Consider the following 26426-nt stretch of genomic DNA (forward strand, 5'->3'; position numbering starts at 1 on the left):
GCTTGTTCTTTTAAATTCAGATGCTTAGAATTTAAACCTGTCATCTAGATCAGGGGTTCCCAAACTTTTCCAGGGCAAGGCCCCCCAAATGGCATTAACATTTGACCGAGGCCCCCCTTATGCAAGATGTCTTTAAAACACATTCAAAATACAGACTTCTGAATATATCCCCCTTTTTTAAATTAATAATTACATCTTACATCTTTACATTACATTACATTAGGAATTGATTTTGTGTGTGTGTGTGTGTGTGTGTGTGTGTGTGTGTGTGTGTGTGTGTGTGTGTATGTGTGTGTGTGTGTGTGTGGTTGTCAGAGTGAGAATTTATTTTTCACACCAATTTGTTGAGGCCCCCCGGGCGCCCCCTGGCGGCCCCACTTTGAAAACCACTGATCTAGATGACTGCTTTAAATCTGGATAGTTCTAAACAGCAATCATCTCCTGTCAAAACCAAGACACCTGGAACTGCAGAGGACCCGCAGTCAAAAAGGGAACACGACAGAGCTTGTGCCAAAATGAGAATAAATATTGACGTGGCTTTTGAGAGGTGGTGACAACTCAGAGATCTTGAGGGATCGAAGACTGGCGCAGAGATGGCTTTTTCCTGCTGAACAGGTTCATTTCAGTGGCTCAATAGGTAGCTAGCTAACATTAGCACAACTGTTCGCTTGATTCAGCTAGGTATCAAGTTTCCTGTGTTTTTGTTTTTGTTTTGTTTTGCTATGGTCATTGTGGTACAGTGCACTTATTTTCTGCCAGTTAGTAATTCACCTCTACTCCAAGAAAACCGTATCTGCCTCCACCTCTGTTTTCAAGTATTGGAGCTAATATACAACCCATGCAGAGGAGCATTACCGAAGCACAACCCATGTAAAAATATATATACAACTCCACAAGTAACTTACAATTTTATGTTTCAAACAGAGATTGCAATAGAAAGGCAAAGTTCAGTACTGCAGCTTTAAAACAGGGTTTATTCCACACACTAACCTTGAATTAGCTATCTGTCAAAGACTGTGGAGCACCTCCGGTTCACATATTATATACCGATATATAAAGTAGTGCGCTAAGAATACATTTATTTGAATTAATTATAGTAAAGAGTTATTAGAGAGAGAGAGAGAGAGAGAGAGAGAGAGAGAGAGAGAGAGAGAGAGAGAGATTGTATATGTGTGAATTACCTGCATCTCTGTGTGTTTCAACTAATAATGAAGCTGTATGTTACTCTGTTTACAGTTGTTTATAGGCAGTGCATTAATGGTGATTAAACTGACCAGAACTACCTTCCAGCCAATCAGCATCGAGTATTCAGACAGACCATGGTGTGTATGTATGTGTGTGTGTGTGTGTGTGTGTGCGTGTGTATGTATGTATATGTGTGTATATATGTATGTGTATATGTATGTATATGTGTGTGTGTGTATGTATATATGTGTGTATGTATGTGTGTGTGTGTATATGTGTGTATGTATGTATATATGTATGTGTGTGTGTGTGTGTGTGTATGTGTATATATGTGTGTATATATGTGTGTATATATGTGTGTATATATGTGTGTATATATGTGTGTATATATGTGGCTGTTTGAATGGGTATTTTACAAAAACCAGTGACTGATGTTTGTCTTACAGTAATAAATGCTGTGTATTGTCAAGAATCTTCTCCCGAACTGCTTCTTTTGTCACAACGCACCGTCCACGATGTTTGACCAATCAGAGTGCTCACTACCCGCTGGTTGAATTAGCCAACCAATGAGAACCATATTGTAGACCAATAGAAGCCTTGCTCTTCCGCCATTGGATGTCTGTTATTTCCGCGCACTGCAGCTCCTTTTCTTCAATAAAGCGCCAAAATTCAACCGCGCTCACACATTTCCGGTGTTTATTTACTTTGACATTACAGACACATAACACACACATACACATAAAGAGAGCGATTAAAATGTCTCGTACTCCAAAAAGAGCTTGTTCCAGTGCTCTGAACGACAGTCTGGAGAAGAGATTAAAGCGGGTTTCTGTTGAGGGAAACATCGGTGAGTAGAACCGGAGGAGCAGCCTGGTATAAATATATATATATATATATATCAGTAAATACATCATTTAATAATATCTGTATAATGTTGATGTTTAGTGACGGGTTATTTCTGTGAAAGTATAATATAGGAGATAAATGAGTGTGGCAAATAGAAAATAGATCATTATGTTTAGCTTAAACATTATTTAACCAAGACCTTTCAGATTTCTCAACAGTAGTTTTCCAGACCAAGATGAAATATTACACATATGATAAATGTTTGTGTGTCAGTAAAGAAAGCAGTGTGTTATACAGGAGTCCACTTTTCAGATAAAAAAACCCCACATAATGAAGGTTTCTGGGTTTTCCCTCAAAAACCAGACACAAGTGAGACGGTCCAAGTGTCCAGAAGAACTGAGTCTGGTTCTGCAAGATGCTCAGCTCATTTCCACCAAATATTTACCTTGTTTTGTTGACTGCTTTTGTAGTAAATGTAGAAACATTTAATTTCATTATTTCTGAAGGCATGTTTTCTCTACAGCATTTCTTTGCATGTGTCCAAGACTTTTACACAAGCACTCTTTTCATTTTTTATTTCCAGGAAGAATTTGTACTTTAATGTTCTTCCGAATCCTCAGTGGGTTGTGTGAGTTAATCCTTTAAGAACATGGTACCGTGCTGGTTTGAGGTTCTTTTGATTATTTTTTGTCTTTAGCGGCGGGGAAGTCCACGTTTGTCCGCCTGCTGGAGCAGCATGATAAAGAGTGGGAGGTAGTACCCGAGCCCATCGCTAGGTGGTGCAATGTCCAAACTCAACATGGAGAATTTGAGGTAATTAAGTTTTTAAAAATAATGAATTAATCATCCAAAAATTATTTAGGTTGTGTGCACGTGCTGACGGTTATTTTGAATCAGGTGTTCTAACAACACCACACCAGTAAGTATTTAAGATGAACTCAGGCGTGAACCTGTCACAGGCATGCTGAATAATCTGTGGGGTTAGAATCATTGTGCATTACAAATCTGAATGTAAAGGCAAGAATCTGATTTTATTATCATTTAAAAAGTTTTTTAAGTTGTTGTTTTGAATTTGTATTATACCATCTGAATTTTGAAACTTGAAGCGCAATCTGAAACTGATTTTCACGGTGTGTGCAATTCAAAATGAAGCAGGCGTATAATTCTGTTTCTTAAAAAAAAACACACACATTCAGTCTGTTTTATTAAAGCGCGCCTATTATGGTTTTGAAACGCACCTAATTTGGTTGTAAAGGTCTCCATTCTCTAACATGGGAATAGGTGGAGCTAAATATTGTACTGCAGACAGCCACTAGAGGGCCTCCGAGACATTTTGGCTTCAATATTGACTCCCTGTTAGGATATCCACTCATGTTTATAGTCATTCATTGCTTAATTTGTAAATCTGCAGGTCCCAGAACACTAAGAGCGTAGTGATTCAGCAAGTCGGGAGGAAGGTCCCGGTCCCCAAACTTACAGACATGTAAAAGTGCTTCTAGAATCTCATGCGGCTAACGATATCCAAGGCCGATAGCAGAGTTTCCGTTAGCCGTTAAATACTGGTTTTCGACCATTAAAAATTCAAAATGTCTGATAAAATAAAAAAAGGTCAGACACAATGTCCGGTAAAAATATTAACAGGAAGCAGACATGCATTAAACAAAGGATGTTCGCAATTGCACACCTAAATAAGGTCTCTGTCTGCGCAAATCCTTTTCTTCACATGCTTCTCCTGTAACATGTACTGGATTGTTTTCTTGTGTCCCCATTTTTTCCGGGCTTGGGACCAGCACTGAGAGTGCACTGGCTTGTGCAACCCCAGTGTCTGATTGGACATGGGTTAGTATATTAAATGATTTAACTTTTTTATTAAACACATACATGGATGAATGAACTGTAACTTATAAAGAAACATGGGTGGTTTCATCCTTGTATTATTTAAAGGAAACAATGTGTCCAAACAGACGCACACTGTTGCACACCAGGATTTTGCAGCAAGTATATGAATCAGGTTGTGATGAATTTGGTGCGTGTTCTGATGGCTTTCAGTATACAGCGTTGGCCGGAAGTCTGCACATCACTGTGTGGAATGGACTTGAATGGAATAGGCTACTCTGAGCAACTGCTGTTCATGTTCTGCAAACGTCCTCCCAGCAACAGCTGTGACATGCAATAATACACCGTACACCCCACACACCCCACACATCCCCTGTGAGTCAGCAGATGGTAGAGTCAAAAACTAACTGTACACCAGAGTTCTACCGCACCCAGAGACATTTTTACTGCAACTCAGTCCTGTGTCCGCTTAAGAAGTGGCATCGTATCACGACTCACAGAAAGAGTTTAGAAATCAAATTTACCCAAATGTTCCGTTTACCTTAAATGGAGCCAAATCTGCTGAACATGTTTGGAGTCAAAAATGAGCTTCATTTAGAATTTAGATGACAAACGGCATGACTGCGTTTAAAATAAATAGAAAACTGGTGCAGGTCCATTTTTGCCAAGAATTTAAAGTCGTCTGGGGGAACAATTTATGATTTAATATAGAAAACATTTTCGGTTAAAGTTGGTTCAGTTTGTTCCTATTGAAATGAGAGATGCGTAACATCGACTCTGATAACAGGAGGAAAAGCAGAAAAGTATGTGATGGGGTTTTTAGGAAAGTACTTTACCAGAGCATTGGTTCTTTACAAATGCCTGTTGCCTAAATAATAAGAGTTGAATAGCAAAATTTTTTGAAAACCGGGGACAAAATGGAGAAAGAAATAATTAATCAGGCCACTTTAAAATGCTGCATGTTCAGAATAGTGGTCCTATATGATGTGTGTGTGTGTGTGTGTGTTTGTTTGTGTCAGGAGCTGACCACATCCCAAAAGAGTGGGGGGAACGTATTGCAGATGATGTATGAGAAACCGGAACGCTGGGCGTACACATTCCAGAGTTATGCGTGCATGAGCCGTGTGCGCGCCCAAATCAACTCCGCCAGCGGCAACCTGCACCACGCCGAGAACCCAGTGCAGTTCTTCGAGAGATCTGTCTACAGTGACAGGTGTGTGTGCGTGTGTGCGTGTGTGCGTGTGTGCGTGTGTGTGTGTGTGTGTTGATAAATATTGTTCAGTAATACATTACTAATATAAATAAGTGATGTATAACTGATATGAACATACAGTTTTAGCCCTGAAATTGAACTTTATAATGAAGAACTTGTTTGTTGGTTCCGATCCTGTCAGTGCCTTATGTATTTCATACAAATGCACAGTTCAGGCGGACAGTGGTGAGTGTTTTATGGAGTTGATTTTTATGGCAAACGTTTCAAATACAATAATAAAACCCACAAGCAAAATATTAATGATACATTTATACATTTACAACAAAGGATTTTGCAAATCCAAATAATGAGAATCGAATCAAAATGAACTTTTCAAAAATATTACTTCTGATTCATTTTGCTTTATTTTCCCGTTTATTCTAGTTTTGTTTTGTTTTTTGCTTCTGGAATCACTCTGCTGCTTATTGTTCACATATTTTCAGTAGTGTTCAGTATGGGATTTGACTGATGGATAGATGTATGGAATACACACAGTGTTTTTGACTGTCTTCTGGGGATTTTTTAAGGGGTACCATCCTCAGTAATCTCACTGATCTGTACTGGATCCTACTGGATATCAGTGTGTTTAAGTCTGAGTCTCTTTCTGTCCTGCAGGTACATCTTTGCAGCCAATCTGTATGAGAGTGAGTGTTTAAATGAGACGGAGTGGGCCATTTATCAGGACTGGCACGGTTGGCTGCATAAACATTTCGGCCAGCACATCGAGCTGGATGGCATCATTTACCTGCGGGCCAAACCAGAGGTACACACCTTGACTCAAATTACGATTGATATATAAACTATAAACCTTATATTTATGCCTTAAATGTGTGAAAAGTTGAGAAATGTTTTTAAGCTCAATTTTCCTTAAAAAGTTGCAAGAAGCAACAAAATGGACCATACAAATAATTATTTGTGAAATATATGTTTTTTTTTTACAGTTTTATATGCTTTTATATCAAATAAATTGCTCTTTTATAGCAAATAAATTTGCTTGTGTTTAATAAGGCTTTAGGATAATATGACTAAAACGTCTGAAAAAGACAAGACCAGTGACAGCACTAGTTAGAAAATAAAGAATCTTATTTATTTATTTATTTATTTATTTATTTATTTAGTGAGTGAGTAATTCTGGTAACGTGTGTGTGTGCGTCTGTGTATGATGCTTAGAAGTGTTTGGAGAGGTTGCATGTGAGAGGCAGAGAGGAGGAGCAAGGGATTCCGCTGGAGTATCTGGAGAAACTCCATTACAAGCACGAGTGCTGGCTACAGCACAGGACCCTGAGGTACACACACACACACACACACACACACACACACACACACACACACACACACACACACACACTGTATACTCATGGACGACAGTCTAAGGATCTCAAGGTCATGAGAACTGTCCTGTTTTGGTGAGCCTGTGTCCACTGCAGCCTCAGGTGTTCTGTTCTTGGCTGACGGGAGTGGAACCTGACATGGTCTTCTGCTGTTGTAGCTTATTCACCTCAAGGTTTGATGTGCTGTGAGTATTTAGATGCTTTTCCGCTCACCACTACAGAGTGGGTATCTGAGTCACCGTAGCCTTTCTGTCACCCAGTCTGGCCATTCTCTGTTGACCTCTCTCATCAACAGCGCATTTCCACCCTCAGAGCCGCTGCTCACTGGATGCTTCTCTTTATTGCACCATTCTGAGTAAACTCTACAGACTGTTGTGCATCAAAATCCCAGGAGATCAGCAGTTTTAGAAATACTCACACCAGCCTGTCTATCATGAACAATCATGCCAGGGTCAAAATCACTGAGATTTTGTTGCATGGATGGGTGAACAAGGCTGGAGGTTCCCTGCAGGTTCCATTCAAATGTTTATACTTGTGTATGTATTTTACTTATGTGTATATTCTGTGTGTGTGTGTGTGTGTGTGTGTGTGTGTGTGTGTGTTGTGCAGTATGGACTTTGACTATCTTTGTGAGGTTCCCGTTCTCACCCTGGATGTCAACGATGACTTTAAAGGCGATAAATTCAAATGTGCTGACATGATTGAAAAGGTAGCAACTTTTCTCCTGTCTTTCCCTCTCTCTCAGACTCATGTTTATGTACACACACACACACACACACACACACACACACACACACACACACACAAAGTGAATGTGGCATTCTGTCAGATGAAGAGTGTATTTAGGTGGCTAAATGTATTTAAAACGATTTCATTCACATAAACATTTTTATGTATACACACAACTGTGTTCTTTCTGTCTTTCACATTAGATAAGAGTACTGAACATGTAAATGTTGTAGACTACAATGTTTTCCCTTTTCTTTTCCCAGGTGAAAGACTTTCTCAGCACTCTATGACCTGGAAGTGTTTGTATGTGTGTGTGTGTGTATGTATATGTGTGTGTGTGTGTTGTCACGATACCAGAAATCTAGTAGTCGGTACCGATAACACCAAAAGTACACGATGCTTGATACCAAAGTCGATACCACGGTGTGGTTTAAAAATAAAATAAAAAACTCTCCTGGAGGAAGGACGTCCTCCTCTGACTGACCCTGGCAAAAAGAGAGAGTGAGAGGGGGATATTTTTGTTATCAAACTCTGTCTGACAATGAGTGGAGGCTACAGTGGAGGTGCACTCCTAAACGCGCGCACACACACACACACACACACACACACACACACACACACACACACACCCACCCCTTATACTCTGAATGCAAGCATTAGTTTAAATTCATTGATCTGGTGTCAGGACAGAAAGACTTATTAAGAGCATGAACGTGTGAATAATTATGAGTGACATGAGGCTACATGTCTCTGACAGGACGCGGGCTGAAAGGCGATGCTGGTGGAACATTAGGAGGTAGTTTATAACACTGCAATGCGTTAGTGTCGTTAACAAATAACTGTCTGTCGCTAACATTACATGGAGCGTAACATCAGCTGGTTTCACGCCACAATGCAGCCGCCTCAAACAAACATAATACAGGACCGTCTTTCAGGCGCTTCACCAAATTCCGGGTGTTTCCTCGCTTTGTTTGAGATGAACGATAGCGTCAGTTGCACACCGGCTTCAGAGCATCAATTATGTGTTTGTTGTCCTCCGCCTCGAATGTGAAGTATTTCCATATTTAACGCTTACCCACTTTCCTCTCAACGAGTCGGGGTGGAGCGAAACTTATCGCCAACTTCTGTAGTTTTCCCCGTGTGCTTGTAAGTTTTCTTCTTCTTCACCACTTGTGGACCGACTAAAACACTTACATGTATTTGCTGCCCCCTTCAGGTCCGGAATAATTGCCACCTCGGTACCCTCGCTACCATAAGTACCCATGCTACTGCAGAAAAACAAGTACCGTCACGTTTTAACAATGTTGGTACCGGAGTATCGGTTCTCGTGACATCCCTAGCGTGTGTGAGAGGGTGGGCATGTGTGATGGAATGTGGAATATTTAATATACATGTTCTGCCATTTCATGTTCATAATTTTTAAATAAAACTATTTAAATCAAAAGGAAGAGAATTGAATTTTGTCATTGTTGCACTGGTGCTTTTTGTCTGCGATCGTCTCCATAACTGCTGAAGAATGAAGTTTTGAGCTGTACCAGGAAGCCTTTGAGTGCGAGTTTATCATTAGTTGTGTATACACATGTGCTGCACTCTTAAAGGTACAGTTGATTTTATTCCATCATTATGAAAAGTGGACAATGAACAAAAATTCACCAGTAAAGCCTTATTAATTATTTTTTTTCGTGTTAAAGGCATGTCTGCCAGAACGACGGGATAACTTCCACTATAGCAATGAATTCTGGGACTTAGAGCTGACTGTAATGTTAGCCTCTTTAGTCTGATCTCAGCACTGGATGGAAATTATACTGACAGGTGGCAGGTGCCTTTTGTGTGTATTAAATGATTATCCGCTTGCTAACATCACCCCACTGTGTCTGGCTACCAGTTTGACAGATTGGCTAGAAAATAAAAATGATCGGCTATGGTTATAGTAAAGAATGGTGCGAGCTCTGCAAGAAGGAAATGTATGGATTTATGTATAGTGTGATGTGTATATGTGTCGAGTCAAACAGCCCACAGAGGTGTAACACTTCTGAGCAGTTAAATAATGCTATTTACATTGCAACCAGTGAGGGGAAAAAACAGACACTCTTTAATAAATATAACTTTAATAAAGACAAAAATTGAAAGACACTAACACAGGATCACAGGACGATGATAAATATCACGCTTTTGGATTAAAATACAAGTCATTAGAATGCAAAACGCATAACGGCTCATTTAAAACCGCTCGTTATCTGCTGTCGATATGGTTTCTGTTTGAATATCATCGCTACCTTCCACACGACCATCATTCAGTAAAATAAGCATTTAATATGAGGTTATGTTTCTATTTTATTCATTTAAATTCAAATTTGGTGTACACACTGAACAGGTCTCCTCCTGCGTGTCCGTGCGGCTCCGTGCGGCTCCGTGCTCCCCCGATCATTTCCAACGTGTTTATCACCCGCAATCACGTGATACCAAAATCACATTACATCACTGAAGAATTCATGAACTACAGTCGCCACACGTCATGCGTGTCATTTAATTACAGCTGTTGTGAAAATACGCTGTTAACAACTGTAATTTTGTTTTGGACCCATAATGCATTGCAAACAACTCTGTAATAAGTGCAGTTTTAGTGTAGAAACTACTGCAGTTTGTTAGTGTAGTTCATATTCTTTCCATCTTCAGACAAAAATCGCCTCTGTATTTCTACAAAATGGTGTAAAATATTCATCATCTTGTACCATAATAAAGTTACATTTGCATGCAAAAATTATTTTTTTCCAAAATAAGTAATTCAATCTTGTAACTGTAGCACTCACATTTGTGTGCCTACAGACTGACCCAAATGATCTATTTAGATAATCACTTTTGCACTGTAAGAGCTGACATTAATTAAAGAAGTAATGGACAACCTGATGATCGGTACCAAAAGTGGGTTGCCTCTGCGCCTCTGCAACGCTGCAAAAACGTGTAGCATTAATAGAGATAAAGTGTTAGGTTAAGACTTATTCTTTTGACTTCTGACTGATTTGTGTTTCCCTGCTTTAGTCCTGTCAGGCATACACTTTTCCATTAAATCTGCCAGAGGGTGCAGTTGGTTTGTTATGACTGATGCTGTGCTCAGTAATTTAATAACAAGCACAGTTTTCATGCACATATTACTTAGAACACAGACTGGGAATGCAGGTGTAAACACAAAAAGCTCATGCCATTTCCAATTTATGTTTTTCAGTCGACAGCTTGTTTAAATATGGTTCTAAGTAAAAAGTGTGACACTGTACACAATTTCGGGGGTATTATGGGAACAACATGGCCTATAAAACTATTTAGGAATAAACTGCAGTGAACAATTAACCTGAAATGCCATTTTTAACACTAAAAAGAATGTTAAAAGGAAATAACAAATAAGCTTCAAGAAAAATCCAACTATACATGTCCTAGGAGGCTGTGGATCAGGTGGTAGAGCGGGTTTTCCACTAATCGTAGGATTGGCGGTTCGATTCCCGGCCCACATGACTCCACATGACTCCACATGCCGAAGTGTCCTTGGGCAAGACACTGAACCCCAAGTTACTCCCGATGGTAAGATAGCGCCTTGTATGGCAGCTCTGCTACCATTAGTGTGTGAGTGGGTGAATGAGACACACTGTAAAGCGCTTTGGATAAAAGCACTATATACGTGCAGATCATTTATCATATCAAATCTCTATCCAAAAGATAATCATGAAATTCTTAAAAATAATTCTATACCTGCAATGTTAGCTCAGTTTCTCTGAAATGTTTTTATACTGAACATAAAAACATTTCATAACAGATTTCTATTATACAGATTATATTCAGAGTGTTTTCCATGAAAGTAACAGGGTGAATGACTGGTATTTAGGAAACATTTAGTGGCTGTCATGTTTCTCCCATTTTTTATTTACACTTCAACCTGTGCACATACTGGCCACCAGGAGGATCCCTAAGCATGCGTGTCAGTTTCCTTAAATATTGTTTATATTGCTAATAAATGAGAGGAAAATATGCCTTTACTGGATATTTTTAGATACGGTTGTATGTATACAAATGTATTGCTATAAAATAAAAGGAGCCCATGCTCTGTTGTGAACAGTTTATTGTATGCCCCTACATTTTAATAATCTTCCTCAAAAATCCATAAATCATGTTCATGTAAGAATGGAAAGATTCGGTCCTGTCAGAGGTCTGGCTGCATTTTCTCTTTGGTCCTTCTTGGAAAGCTTTTCTAAACATTTCAGGCCGATTCTAGTATGAAATTGGGCTGTTTTTCAAGAATGGGCTGACTACCATGTTTTGAGTAAGTTGTGTGGGCTTTGTTTGGCTTACTCAAAAGGAAAAAATGTATTCTAATCCTTAAGGGAATGAGATTTTTTTTTTTCTACTATGCAAATATTTCATAATAATGGAAACCTAAATTATTTAATCAGGTAAGTGATAAAGATACAAAATAATTGAGAAAAAATGCAGTTAGTTTCTTCATTCGGTTGAAGCCAACTGAAATAAATTGGTATACAGCAGTACAACTGTCAGTCATTTTTTGATATTCAGCTTCCTATAGTGCACTATATAGCATATTAAGCAACTGGCTTCTCCAGCCTGTACAGTGCACTCTTTGTCCAGAATCAGGAATCAGTTTGTGATTCCCTGTTTCTTAAATAAGTGTACCACATAGGGTACAACATGACAGGCTTCTACACTCTATATAGTGCACTCTATATCTGTTAGGGATTAGTTTGTGGCTTCCTCCTCTTTATGTAAGTACATGGCATGGTGACTTCTGCACACTAACTAGTATACACTAACAGAGTGATCAAAAATAAATAATAAAACAATGACTTTGACATTTTATGTTCTTCACACCCCGTATGGAGTGATTTTGAATTCAGCGCTGTCTTCCCTCCATACACGTATTCTTCATTCAGCTTCAGGATGTGCTTCCTCCTGGTTTTAGCTGCAACAGAAATGGAGCCTATCCCAAGAACACTGCAAGATAAGGATAGACCCTGGATGGGATTCCAGTCTGTTGCAGGGCATCATACAGACACATGCACACACACCCATTCATACCTAGACAATTTAGAGTACCCATTTACAACGACTTACAGAAGTGCACTGAAGCCTCTGTCGTGTCCTCACGCTACTGCAAATAGACTATGGTCTAAGAATATCGTAAGGCTAAGCCTGTTACTCAGGAGTTAATATGAGCGCTAGTGCAGCAAATAAGACAGTACAGTTGTTTAATCAGAAATTCTGTATACTTAGTGTGCATTTAAGTTCTTGGTGAAGAGGTGTCTTCATTTGAAGACAGACAGGGGAAGTTCATTCCATCACCTGCGTGCCAGTACAGAGAACAGGCTTCCTGCAGTCTTGATGGATGGTGGGTCGAGTTGAGTCACAAGAGACCGTGGTACCAAGTGGGCTTTCATGTATGCTTGCAGGTAGGTCCTTTTTTTTGGCTTTGTAGTTAAGCATCAGAACCTTAAACCTGATTGTGGGCAGCTACAGGAAGCCAGTGGAGGGAACACAGTAATGGTATGACATGGCAGAACTTGGGAGGGTTGAACACAAAGATCAGTTGCAGGTGTTTGATCGTAAGTAAGGGAAAACCAGCTAGGAGTGTGCTGCAATAGTCCAATCTCTAGGTGACAAAAGATTGCACAAGCCCCAGAGTGACCTCGGTGGAAACCTACAAGGGTTGCAACATGCACATAACTGGTTGTGCAGAACAATACCACGGTTCTGTGCAATATCAGAGGCTGTGATTAGGAGGTTTCCAAGGAGACGGAAAGATCTTGATGTGGAGATACATAGCCATGGATTTTCCTCATTCTCGCTAGGATTTAGCTTCAGGTGATGAGCTGCGGTGAGGGGGGGAATCAGCATAGCAGTGATCTGAAAAGCCTTGTGAGGATATAACCTCACTGAGAGAGCAGGTATATAGGGAAAAGAGAAGCACTGAGCCTTGTGGGGACCCATTGGAGAAGATGAATACATGGAGAAGATGTGGATCCCCTCCATGTCACCTGCTATGACCCTTCATCCACATAGGAACCAAACCACCACCAGGCTGGGACACTAACTCCAAGTCTCATGAGGATAGATACTGTAGGAAGGTCTTTTGAGTGGTGTAGATAAAGGCTTTCCAGAGATCAAGAAGAATTATAACTGATGACAGACTGGCTGATTAGGATCATGGAGGTCATTCTGTGTGCGAAATAGAGATAGCTTATTGTAATTCTGAATCTTGGAGAGAAAAGAGTGAAAGGATACAGCCTGGTAGTTGTGGCATATAACAGATATGTCAGGGAAAATGGGCAAATATTGGCCAAACAATCTGGCTAGAACAGTTGGAATACTGTACAGTCAAGAAGATTATAGGTGGCATATATTAGCTACCACACAGATGATCCAAAAGCTGCCCAGACAATGTGAAAGGCTGAAGGCAGTTATAATGGCAAATACATGCACATGGAAATGCAATTTACTAACGATAATAAATACCACATTCATTAAGGAACATCTGCAAATCCTAACATGGAATGTCTGGTTGCTATAGGACTATATTAAATGGTCTTAATTTGGTTTCTTCATTTTGTCCTTAAGAAATCCTTTACATTCAGCTGTGTGTGCCTTACGCAGGATGTGAAATCTGTATGATATGTTGAATGTTGGTCTCTACAACTTCCAATAGACAACCTTTTGTTCCGCTGCTTATCTTGTTCTCTGCTATTGGTTTAGTGCCAATAGTCAGTCTCTCTGACTGACAGGGAGGGAGAGAGAGAGAGGGAGGGAGAGAGAGAGAGGGAGGGAGAGGGAGAGAGAGAGTTAGAGGGAGAGAGAGAGAGAGGGTGAGAGAAGGAGAGTTAGAAGGAGAGAGAGAGATAGAGAGGGAGAATTAGAGGGAGAGAGAGAGTTAGAGGGAGAGAGGGAGAGAGAGAGATAGAGGGAGGAGATAGAGGGAGGGAGAGAGAGAGATAGAGGGAGGGAGAGAGAGAGATAGAGAGAGAGATAGAGGGAGGGAGAGAGAGAGATAGAGGGAGGGAGAGAGAGATAGAGGGAGGGAGAGAGAGAGATAGAGGGAGGGAGAGAGAGAGAGAGTTAGAGGGAGGGAGAGAGAGTTAGAGGGAGGGAGAGAGAGAGATAGAGGGAGGGAGAGAGAGATAGAGGGAGGGAGAGAGAGAGATAGAGGGAGGGAGAGAGAGAGAGAGTTAGAGGGAGGGAGAGAGAGTTAGAGGGAGGGAGAGAGAGAGATAGAGGGAGGGAGAGAGAGAGATAGAGGGAGGGAGAGAGAGAGATAGAGGGAGGGAGAGAGAGAGATAGAGGGAGAGTTAGAGGGAGGGAGAGAGAGAGTTAGAGGGAGGGAGAGAGAGAGATAGAGAGAGAGATAGAGGGAGGGAGAGAGAGATAGAGGGAGGGAGAGAGAGAGATAGAGGGAGGGAGAGAGAGAGTTAGAGGGAGGGAGAGAGAGAGATAGAGAGAGAGATAGAGGGAGGGAGAGAGAGATAGAGGGAGGGAGAGAGAGAGATAGAGGGAGGGAGAGAGAGAGATAGAGAGAGAGTTAGAGGGAGGGAGAGAGAGAGATAGAGAGAGAGATAGAGGGAGGGAGAGAGAGATAGAGGGAGGGAGAGAGAGAGAGAGATAGAGGGAGAGAGAGAGATAGAGGGAGAGAGAGAGATAGAGGGAGAGAGAGAGAGAGTTAGAGGGAGGGAGAGAGAGAGATAGAGGGAGAGAGAGAGATAGAGGGAGAGAGAGAGAGAGTTAGAGGGAGAGAGAGAGAGATAGAGGGAGGGAGAGAGAGAGTTAGAGGGAGGGAGAGAGAGATAGAGGGAGGGAGAGAGAGAGTTAGAGGGAGGGAGAGAGAGATAGAGGGAGGGAGAGAGAGATAGAGGGAGGGAGAGAGAGAGATAGAGGGAGGGAGAGAGAGTTAGAGGGAGGGAGAGAGAGAGATAGAGGGAGGGAGAGAGAGAGATAGAGGGAGGGAGAGAGAGAGTTAGAGGGAGAGATAGAGGGAGAGAGAGAGATAGAGGGAGGGAGAGAGAGAGAGAGTTAGAGGGAGGGAGAGAGAGAGATAGAGGGAGGGAGAGAGAGATAGAGGGAGGGAGAGAGAGAGATAGAGGGAGGGAGAGAGAGAGATAGAGGGAGGGAGAGAGATCTCGCGTCACGCTGAAGGAGGGAGAGCTCTTTAAATATGGAAAGGAGGCGCGGAGGCAGAAGTGCCGTTAAGGGCGAACAGGCAGGAAAGGCGGTCCTCCCTTTTTGAAACTGTCCCGAGAGTCTGAGTTATGACTGACAGGGAGTCTGATCTCTCCGCAGTCTGTAGAAGCAGTGAAACCCCGTTAGGTCCAGACACACAGAATACTAGCAGGTCGAACTGAGTAAACTTCTCCGGAGTGTCCGGATCCTCCGCTGGATTCGAGCTCCGGTCTCCGCGAAATTTCGACACACACCAGAGAGAGCGCGTTTCTTCACACTGACAGGACGGCTTGTGTTACGCTGAGACACCATTACGCACTTGAGCAGATCGGGAAGAGGGAGGACACCCGAAATGAGCCATAAAAACAAGTGAGTAAATAACGAGTCCTCACACCAGCGCTGTTAGAGCACTCAGTAACCTGCTGTCAGCGCCACTGGCGCGCGCGCGTGCGCGTGAGATAACCGGCTGAATGAGTCGGTGCCAAATTAAGAACTGTGCTCCTCGACACGCGCTCTTGACCGTCTCTACGTGTTTCCTCCACATACTACATCTGTTTTTGGATAAAACACGGAAAAGCGCAACTGTTAGGAAATAACACGATAACAGTACCACTGTATCATAGTTTGCGGTGTAACGCAGCTGAAAACATTTTTGTTGTTGTTTGCTTGTTTGTTTGTTTATAAAACAATGGTGTTGACATTGCATAACACTGAAGTATCATATACGGTCAGGTCCATATATATTTCGACACTGACAAAGTTTGGAGTTGAAATTAAATAAGGAGTATGAGCTCAACGTGCAGAGCTGCAGCTGTAGTTCGCCTCCAGAACGTGTGAACGTGTCGGCATTACAGCAGTGTGTATATGTGTGCCCCCTTTTAAGGGACCGAAATGAACCGGACAAAGTAACAATCATAAATGAAATGGTCATTTTTAATATTTGGTTGTAAATCCTTTGCAGTCATGGACTGTTTGAAGTTTGGGTTTCTTCCCTGGTTATGGGAGTCCCATGCCTTTACTGTAGCTGTCTTCAGTTCCTGCTTGTTCTTGGGATTTTTCCTTCAATAAAAGGCATGCTTGATTGGATTCCGGTCAGGTGATTGACTTGTCCATTTCAGAACATTCCACTTCTTTGCCTTATTCATGACCCAGGCCCTTAGCAATGGTCTCTGTGCTTAGATTAATACCATGTCCAATATTCACAGAGACTGCACAAACTCTTCATTTTTGGTATTTTCAAAAGTCTGTTCACGACATCACATCATTTCTTTATCACATCTTATCCTTTTTCATATACCAGTGTTTCCACCTTAATATCTGGTCATTCCAATCATTCATTCCATTTTCCATGGAAAAAAAAAGCTTGCCCAAGATTGGTTTTCTCTGGAAATCGAGGTTTTGAGCAAACTCTTCAAATCAATCTAGACAAACTACTTTTCCTCATGCTTTAGTATGACTCATTGAGTGGGAGCGGTAACTCTTTGCAATACTTTTCCCTCACCTGTGCATTTGGTTTCTGGCTGTTCTCCAGATAAACATTATCAGTGATGACAGATTAAATACACATGACAAGTACACTTCCTGATATGCTTTTGCACACAGTTTGAACTGCACTGGTATGAGTAGAAGTTCCAGGACAGATAAACAGAGAAAAGAAAAAACAGAATTAACTCAGACTTGATGCGAAATGACCTTCAAAAAGAATATACACATCTCTTCCGTCACAATATTTATATGTGAGACCAGTGCTGTTACTTATCTGAGTGAAGAACAAAGAAATTTGGAATGAGAAGAAGAGAAGAAGTGGGAAACAGGAGTGAAACCACATGACCCAGTGACCCAGTATCCAGATTGTCAGCAGTCAACGAAACAATATTATTTTAAACTGTTCAGTTTAATGAACAAATTAAATACTTCAAATGGAAAGGAGATGGGGTTTTATATCAGTAACTGAATTTGCATTGTCAAAGACACTGAATTATTTAACGTTAGCCAAGCCTGTCTAAATACACTCGAACAATTATGCTTTTGTTTAGCGCTAACATCAGTTAAGTTACATATCTAGCTTAACCCACTGGGTTTTCCGTCTGGGCATCATGCCATGCAAACTTTCACTTCAGTTTCTGTTATTCATACTACAAAAGAGTAACGCGGCAAACACACTTTGTGACATTACTAAGGGAAGGCTACATATATAACCATGGTTCTACAAGTTATTACTAGGGGCAGTAGCATAATTTCAGTGTGTTTAGTCTGATGTGTCACAGGGACATGGGGATCTGATGTGGCAGTGTGTCTTGTCTGATGCATAAATCCACAACTCTTTTCGTTGATCTGATTGCTAGCAAAATAAAAGCAGTTTTCAGAGATACTCATTTCAGTTCAGCATCCTGTCTGGGCTTGGAAGGAGGGGCCAGTGTATTTTTGACTGTTAGAACATCAGTAGAGAAAACCAATGTCTTGACGACCGTTTTGAGGTCACAAACAGGACTCAAACATTTCTGTCACTGTACACTATACAGTTAAACAGTGTATGGAAAGGATGTTCGAGACTGGACATGAGGTAGGAATATGCCCTGAATGTTTCATGTTCCATACCCGCCCGTTATATAGCTTTATAAAAGTCATAAAAGTTATTTTAAAAAATGATAAAAGTTATGAAAAGTAATTTAAAAACGTACAAAAACACAAAAGCAAAAAAAAAATCGATCTATCAAAAACTATATATATATATATATATATATATATATATATATATATATATATATATATATATATATATATATATATATATATATATATATATGCCACAATGTAGGGGAGGATTGGGGGGGCTTTAGTTACAAAAGGTTGAGAACCTCTGCAGTAAGTGCCTGTAGAAGGAAGTGGATTGTGATTGGTATTTGGGTGAGGGCTCCCTCTGGTGGTTGGAGGATGCAGACGTTACAGCTGGTTTGTTTGAGGGTGGCAAAAAAATCAAGGGTCAGGTGAATTCTGCTATTTCGCTTCGGGTTCTGCTGCTGTGATGGATCTTGTTACGGGGCGGCTGTGGATCAGGTGGTAGAGCGGGTCGTCCACTAATCGTAGGATTGGTGGTTTGATATCCGGCCCACGTGACTCCACTTGACTCCACATACCGAAGTGTCCTTGGGCAAGACACTGAACCCCAAGTTGCTCCTGATGGCAAGTTAGCGCCTTGCATGGCAGCTCTGCTACCGCTGGTGTGTGAGTGTGTGTGTGAATGGGTGAAAGAGACACAGTGTGAAGCGCTTTGGATAAAAGTGCTATATAAGTGCAGCCCATTTACCATTTGTTAGGAAAGCAAATGTCACATCGGCGATCTGGGAACATTTTGGATTCGTGCCATCCACTTCTTTTCCTTCTCCCCGGGTCATTCACAATACTGAATCCCACAGCATCCTCAGGCGTTTCTCATTGAGCTGTTTCACTGATGGAAGTCCTAAAATAAAGCCTCATTTAATATTTTTATATTTAGGTTTTATTTAATTCAAGCCAATATATATTATTATACTATACTATGTTATATTTTAATATAATATATGATACATGATACTCACAATCTTGTCCAGTCTTGCTCTGATTGGTTGTTATTGTTTTATTAGGAATGGTTAGGGGATAAGTAAGTAATGAGTGGTGCACAGACAGAATCAAATGCAGTGGTTTTGTTTTTGATTGAGGCAAACTCTGTTTTCCTTTGATATATAGACGATTACTACAATTTTCCAGCAAGTGAAATTGATGGTATCATTTGATGGTAATCCAGTAAATCGTCCATCCAGTAAATGGTCATTGAAATAAGCCTACTTCATTTTCATGGACTAGCAGCGATTAGGTTAGAATTCTCAAATCTTATTAATACTTTTCTATAACATTACAGCTCTGACAGTAGTGCCGACTTCAACCGATAATTTAAATCAAACAATAAACAGATTAAAATATTATTGTTATTTGACTAAGAATACAGTATAATTGTTGTTATATAAATATTCTGTAAGGAGAATATTTATTATTAATAGTTACAATAATATTTAGAGCTTCGGGGTGAGTCTTCAGGGCAGTGTGCCAAAACTCTGCAGGTGACCTCAGGGGCTAACGGTGATGACACCTACCAAGTTTCGTCACAATCCCCCAAAGCGTTGTGGAGATACAGCCTCAAGTTAAATTTTGAGCGTTCCTCACATTCGTTGAAGTGCCATTTGAGAACGGTATAGTTTATCAAAATTCTGTGAATAACTTTTTGTCGTGTCTCTAGATGATACAGTCCAATTTTTGTGAATTTGAAAAAGTAGGTTTTTCAGAAAATTAAAAATGGCTGAAAATTTTTCATGATGGAAAATGCACTCGAATCGGCTTGAGCCAGCGAATCAGAGGAAAAAAGAATTTTGTTTCTAGGACTCACGATTCAAAAGTTATTAACATAAACGTGAGTGCAAATTTGGACAGTTGGTGGTGCTAGAGGGATCGAGTTAGAGGCTCCAAATTTGCTGTATTAACACATCAGACTGTCCTCTCTCTGTGTGCCAAATTTCATAACTTTCCCACAAGCGGCTCTATGGGCACAATCCATGTACTGAAGGATTCCAACACTCTTTTTTTTGTTGCTATAAAACATAATATTGGATAGTAAGTATAGCTGTCAAGTTTTTAGGGAATTTTTGGTACAGCAACAGAAAACCCTAAATGGATCCAGAAAAGAGCATTATGGGTCTTTCCTGAACGAAGTTAAGGCTGTATTGTGCCATAGTTATTTGAGCCTGTAATCTATCCTGTCATGAAATACAACACCTAATGCTAATGATAACGCTAATGCTAGCATCAGCCTCGGTTTCACTTTAGGCCCTGGCTCACACACGGGTAGAGCTAGAGAAAGTTCACATAACCGGACAAAGTGATAAATAATCCCATGGAACATGATCAGTGTTGTACATGACCATCTCTGCTAAGTCTACGTAATAAAGTTCACCTGCTCTGTTACATGCTGAACACTGCATCCTAAAACACAGTAGCGCATGCCGAGTGTAGCTGATACGGCAGCATTGTATTCCTGACAACTGACTAGCCTCAGTTACTGAAAAAAAAATTCAAAGATAAATGAAATGCTACTGCGTATGAGGTGTTATCCGTGCATGTTTACAAGGAGAAAATTGTGTAATATCTCCTGATATGGTGTCGGGTGTATAGTGTTAGCAGACAGCATTGGACAAATGTAACAGTTCCTTACAAATCACTCACACTTTGCATGCATTACAGTGTTGCAATCCTTATGACCTTTGACCTCCTTGCCTTTTTCAAAGGCCTGCAGCTGTTTTGAAGAAGTGTTGCTTCTCTGGTTTCGAAAGGTACAGTCGTAAGCAGGGCTGATAGCGTTCAAGCACATGGTCTGACTAATAAGTTACACAACGATAGCTAGCTGTTACTTAGATTAATATATTTTGGAGTTTAATTGTATTTGCTGTGTAATTGTAATGCATTTAGGATTGAATTATTTTGTTTGCCTTAAAGATCATGAGTCACTGGTGAGAAGAACATCTGTTAGTCCACTCATGCTGCCTTGCTTCCTGTCTCTATTCCACTGGGAATCAATGAAGTTCATCTTTATGGTCAGCAAGCGTTATGAATTGCTGGAGGGAGCTCTGGACTTCAGTTCCCAGCAGCCAGTGCATCGCTGCATCACAGTCACATGACCACCTGCACCTGATCCTTATTCCTGTTAAGGAGCACCTGTGTGTATATAATCACTGTTTGCAGCGCACTCTCGGGCTTGCTTTGCTTCTCCTCGGTTGTCAGGTTCTGCTTGCTCGCCTTTTCTATTGTTGTTTAATGTTTTCTCCTCATCTTTATAAAAACTTTAAATCTACACACGCATCCGTCTCCGACTCTCCATGGCCGTCACAGCAAGACCCTGATTGCTAAAAAAAATATTGAAGTCACATTGGACTTTTAGTTTGTGTCCCCTAAAAAGAATGTCATCCACCTGGAGACCACGAGGTTAAATAGTTTACCCACCATAAACAAACCCAGACGATAAAAGCAGCACGAAGGGCAAAAATCCTTCACAAATCTTTGCTACGTCAGCATTTAATTTGGGATGCTGTTTTTACATGAGACTGAAACTCGGTGTAAAGTAACCCCCAAAATTATGAAAATTATGCAAAATCCCTATCAGTTGAAGTACAGTGTAAATGGGCATACACGGTTATCAGAGCTGAATGTGTAGATTCAGAATTAGTTAGTAGCTCTACATGTACAGTAACCCCAGTGTTCTTCATTTAGAGCTTAGACGGCATCTTTCACAAGCAGTCGTACACTTTACACACAGCGTGTGGAGGAAACTTGATAATGAGCTTGGACCCTAACCCTAACCCTAACCCTGCTCTGAGCTTGGAGTATTTTTGGCCCTCAGAGAGCTTCCAGTGTGATTCCGAGGAATCATTTTTGTTCTCTTCTATATTGAGAAAAAAGGGAAAAATTCTAGTGGGTTAAGTATGTGAGTGTGAAATCGGTGCTATGTTTTCTTTGCCTTCTTTGGGTTCCTTGATTTCTTGTTTGTGATTAAGAGAATATAAAAGGCAGTAAGAATTATCTCACTTTCTTGCTCTAAGCTGCACAGATCACTATAAGGATCCGTACGGTGGATGAAATGAGTGCAGGGTAAAAGTGGGGGACAGAAAAAGGCAGAAGTAGGTTTTCTATCCACCTATTTTTATATGAAGTTTGAATTTGTTTGTTAGAAAACGTGAATAGAGTCTCCAAACTTATAAAAGTTAAAGAAATGACTTATTCAAAGGTTTTGTTTATGCTTTATGCTCTGGGTTACTGATCAGAAGGTCGGGGGTTCGAGCCCCGGTACTGCCATGCTGCCACTGTTGGGCCCTTGAGCAAGGCTCTGACCCCAACTTCCTGGCATGCTGGGGTATGTGAAGAAAAGAATTTCACTGTGCTGTAATGTATACGTGATCAATAAAGATCCATTATCATTATTTCCAAAACTTGTAGTGGTTTCCCCAGAGAGACCAACCAAAGAACCTTTTAGGATGCTAAACAAAACCTGTTTTTTTTGTTGTTTAGGAGAGTTAGGATAACGTGTAGATGTGATAAATGGTGAGTATGTGTTTCAGTCCCTCTGTAGACTTTTTTGTCCACAACCTTCAGCTGTACAGTGCAGTGAAATGCTGATAAACAACAGTATAGAGCGTGTCAAACCGCTCTTCAGTTAACAGCCACACACAGACTCGTTCGTTTAGGCTATACTGTGACAGGTGGGAAACAAATCAGTGTAATTAATATGCAAAATAATACATCTGTGCAACATATTACACTAATCTGCAGGCTTTCACGGGACCGGGATCCCACAGAATTAAACAAACAAGTCACAGTTTTTACTCTCATGACATGCAGGTGGGAGCTGGCAGTCTGATGCGAAGCTCATGAGACCAAGGGAGGTCCATGTTGTTTAGATTGGGAGTGTACTGGACACAGCACAGTGCCGAGTGACGTGTTTACTACGTCGTCTGCGTCACAATTAATGGGCAAAGACAAGCATAAGCAGAAGAAACATCGGAGAACGAGAGATTAAGAAATACAGCGAAACGAGTGGAAAGGAATTTGACAATGTTGTTAATGATAGTTCGCCAAATAGTAAAAAACTTGAACCTCAAAGCTTTTGCTTGATACACACTGATTTAAATTGGTGAATTTTTTACAGCCGGATTGAGAGTGCGTTTGGCTTGACTCGTCTTCTTGTCCCTCGATGTACATACAGAATATAGAAAAGTTAATAGAAATACACAGAACTTCAGAGTTTGATTTAATGACGTGTTTGCTAAACAAACAAGAAACAGCAAGAAGGACAGCTGCAAAGTGCTAGACTGAAAGGCATTGTTAGTTGTGTGTGTGTGTGTGTGTGTGTGTGTGTGTGTGTGTGTGTGTGTGTGTGTGAGATGTATTGTGACTTTGTGATTTTTCTGTGTGCGTGCACATACATGTATGTAGTACTAGTGGTTGTCATGCATCATTGCGTTTGGTCTTGTTTTTGTCTAAATGAGTACGTGTGTTGTATTATAGCTGTCAGCGCCAATATTATTGGAACACTTAATGAAAATGAATACAGTAATGAAAATGAATAAGACATGCAGTGAGTGATATTTTGAGCATAAAGATTTTTCTGTTTTGTTTTGGTGTGGCTTTTCAGAGCAACACTAGGCAGTCATGGATGTTTGTGAGCTCATGTACTGTATGCTGAGGAGGGCAGATAGAGCTTTCCTCAGATTGTGTTACTGTGTCTTGTGATGCAGCATGAGCAACAGTTGGCAAAGACGTGGTTGGCTGGATTCATGTATCTCAGAGCATTGCCTTTATCCTCACTGGTTGTTCGTTGTTGTATGATGGAGATAGGGGAGAGCTGGTTGGTGGGTAGGAATTGACTGGTTAACAAAATAGGGGTGCAGTGTGGGGGTTTTTTGGGGGGGCAGCTGTTACAGACTATTTATAAAGGTTCCCTGATTGTCTGAGATTGTGTTTTAGTTGCCTGTGCATTTTTATATTCATTCGTCCTGTATACGTGACAACAGTATCTGTCTGTTTTGTGTTGGAACCTCTTTGGTTTTCCCCGTGATGGATAACATGTATATAACCCCACTTTGGAGACTAAAAGCAATATTTGTGGTAAATATTCAGGCAGTAAGTTTGTCACATGTCTTTCTGAGTAAGTTCTTAATGATTTTGATAGAGGACGCATATGTTACTAAAGTTGTTTGACAGGTGTGTGTGTGTGTGTGTGTGTGTGTGTGTAATGATAGCCTCCCCCATACTCTTGAAGGGTGCCAATAATTCTGGAGTTGACTGTATGTGTTTGTGTTATTCTCAATGTGTGTCTACAGTATATGTCATTGTGTATATGTGAAAGTCTTGGTTTCTTGACTGGCAAAGTGTTATCATCTGTGGAGATCTGTTATATCGTGTCAGTGTGTGTTAAATTTTGTCCATGGCATCTGTGTCTGTATGTGTGTGTGTGTGTGTGTGTGTGTGTGTGTGTGTGTGTGTGTGTGTGTGTGTGTCATTGTGTGTGTGTGAGGCTCCCTGTTTCATCCAGAAATCAGATGCTGGTAAACGAAGAGACGTCAACACACAACAGGACTCTCCGACCTTGACAATTTAAAGAATCAGTAGAGATATAGAAAGAAATTTGCCTTTCATATCATAATAAACATGATTACATGTACATGTTTTGACCCCAGCTTCGTATTCTTCCTCTGAAAGACATGTTTAGGAAGAAATGGGGTCTGCGTTAACGTTCCTTTTCACACCTGCACACATGACCAAAAAGCCATGGTTATGAAATTAAGCAGTGAATAAGTAATTCTGGTGTAGTACTAATATCATTATCTAAAAAGCAACAACAACAACAACAACAAGTTCAATCTGGACCTACAATCACCGGTTTCAGATAATCATGTCTATTTCTCTCTCTTTTTCTGCATCTGTCTCTCTGCAGGGTGGACGATGAGGCTGTGGTGGACAGAGGTGCCTCGTATGTCAAACACTGTGACAAGGAGGAGCTTGAGAGTATGATACACACACACACACACGCACACACATATTTTGTCTAACAGTCTACAGTTGTTTCTTTGTTTTTCTTCACCCTATTTTGGTGGTGTTCATTGTTGATGTGGTAGGGACATGTTCATTAGCCCAAGAGAGGATTATGGGCAATAAAGACTGCAAGTAATCATCCTCTACATTAGCATTAAATTTGGTGTGTTTGCATTGTTTCAGGATTAGATTAATCTGGTGTTTGGTGAGGCTGGTTTCGTTTGGTTAGGTTCGAAAACACCCTAACCACAATACACTTAAACATTAGTCATTGTGGGCACATTGTGGGCATTTCTTTTAAACCCTCTTGCTGTTTTCATCTATTCTTTGGAGCATGTGACACACACACACACACACACACACACACACACACACACACACACACACACACACACACACTGAAAGTAATACATTTAAGCTGTAAGCAAAATGTGCCAAGTACGTAAACATTATGGTCGTTTCAGTTAGTCGTACTGTGTTAAAACAGAGTTAGTCTAATAAAATTAGGCAGCCTGTGTATTGACCTTGCAGTTGGAAAATACTTGACTTGTATGAGACAAAAAGAATGGACAAATGATATCAGATGTTCAAAGCTGATAGAGAGTACTGCATCCCAGATACAGACTTGCAGCTGTATTGCAGCCAAAGTGCAAGTATTGACCCAGGGCTGGATAAATACTTATACAACCGATGAATGTCCGCTTTTGCTGTTTAATGAATTTTGCATCACGGGAAATATTCTGCAACCGCAGATATATTGTATACATCAAATGGTAAAAATCTAAATGAAGTTTACTTCAAATCCAGGTTGTAACACTACAAAATGTGGAAAAGGGGGTTGAATACATATGCACATTAGTGTTTTTCTGACCGCTATCTCACACTCATTAGTCTGTACATAAACATCAGCTGCGCCCTGCTCAGCAGATCAGACAGAAACCAGCAGCGATCAGCACGCAGTAATAACAGCGGAGACTCTTGTGCCAGTTAAATTAAACATTCTCTTTAACCTTTTTAAATTATTGAATCATTTTACATTTGAGTGTGTAGTCGCCCAAGATCTGAGATTTTACTTGTGAAAATTGCCTGCTTTTATAAGAAAAATGAGACTTTCTTATGTTAGTTCAGATCATGATACTTTCCAGCTGTCCTAATCCAAATTCAGTGAAAGTATTTGTGTGTGTACGCAGGCCATCACACAGTGTACATCGGTGTCCACGTGCCCAAGAGTTACCGTCGCCGACGGAGACACAGAAGACGTTCAGGTCACAAAGAAAAGAAGGAACGATTAAACGAAGGAGTTGGCGACAAATCGGATACTGAAAATGTGGATGACTCCGCCTCCTGCATCCTCAAGCCTCTCAGTGAGTCACATGGTGCTAAAATACCCAGCATGCAGCTAGACGTTTCCTCCACAATGGAATAACAAT

The 26426-nt window shown here is 40.7% G+C and overlaps 2 protein-coding genes across 5 annotated transcripts in view; both read left to right on the top strand.

The window, feature by feature from the left end:
• The first annotated feature begins 1816 nt into the window (after positions 1-1816).
• Positions 1817-8623, top strand: dck (deoxycytidine kinase). The gene is made up of 7 exons (XM_017493046.3): positions 1817-2032; positions 2729-2844; positions 4887-5080; positions 5735-5882; positions 6290-6405; positions 7060-7159; positions 7443-8623. Exons 1-7 carry the CDS (start codon positions 1942-1944, stop codon positions 7467-7469), a joined length of 792 nt encoding a protein of 263 aa, XP_017348535.1. The 5' UTR covers positions 1817-1941; the 3' UTR covers positions 7470-8623.
• Positions 8624-15362: 6739 nt separating this feature from the next.
• slc4a4b (solute carrier family 4 member 4b) overlaps positions 15363-26426 on the top strand; it is a 40419-nt gene continuing 29355 nt past the window's right edge. Inside the window, exons 1-3 of one of the 4 annotated variants that reach the window (XM_053687787.1) lie at positions 15363-15753; positions 24899-24969; positions 26187-26360. In XM_053687787.1, the coding sequence (XP_053543762.1) occupies positions 15737-15753; positions 24899-24969; positions 26187-26360 (262 nt within the window). In that variant the 5' untranslated portion in view covers positions 15363-15736. The remainder of the gene's footprint in view (positions 15754-24898; positions 24970-26186; positions 26361-26426) is intronic. The other 3 variants (XM_053687788.1, XM_053687789.1, XM_053687790.1) reach the window with 3 other exon arrangements.

This window comes from Ictalurus punctatus, chromosome 18 (genome assembly GCF_001660625.3).
Source record: "Ictalurus punctatus breed USDA103 chromosome 18, Coco_2.0, whole genome shotgun sequence".
NCBI classification, from domain to species: domain Eukaryota; kingdom Metazoa; phylum Chordata; class Actinopteri; order Siluriformes; family Ictaluridae; genus Ictalurus; species Ictalurus punctatus.

Coding starts and splice junctions, on each gene's coding strand:
- dck (XM_017493046.3), top strand. CDS start 1,942: ATGTCTCGTACTCCAAAAAGAGCTTGTTCCAGTGCTCTGAACGACAGT. Junction 2,845..4,886: donor CTCAACATGGAGAATTTGAG/GTAATTAAGTTT, acceptor TGTTTGTGTCAG/GAGCTGACCACATCCCAAAA. Junction 5,883..6,289: donor ACCTGCGGGCCAAACCAGAG/GTACACACCTTG, acceptor TATGATGCTTAG/AAGTGTTTGGAGAGGTTGCA.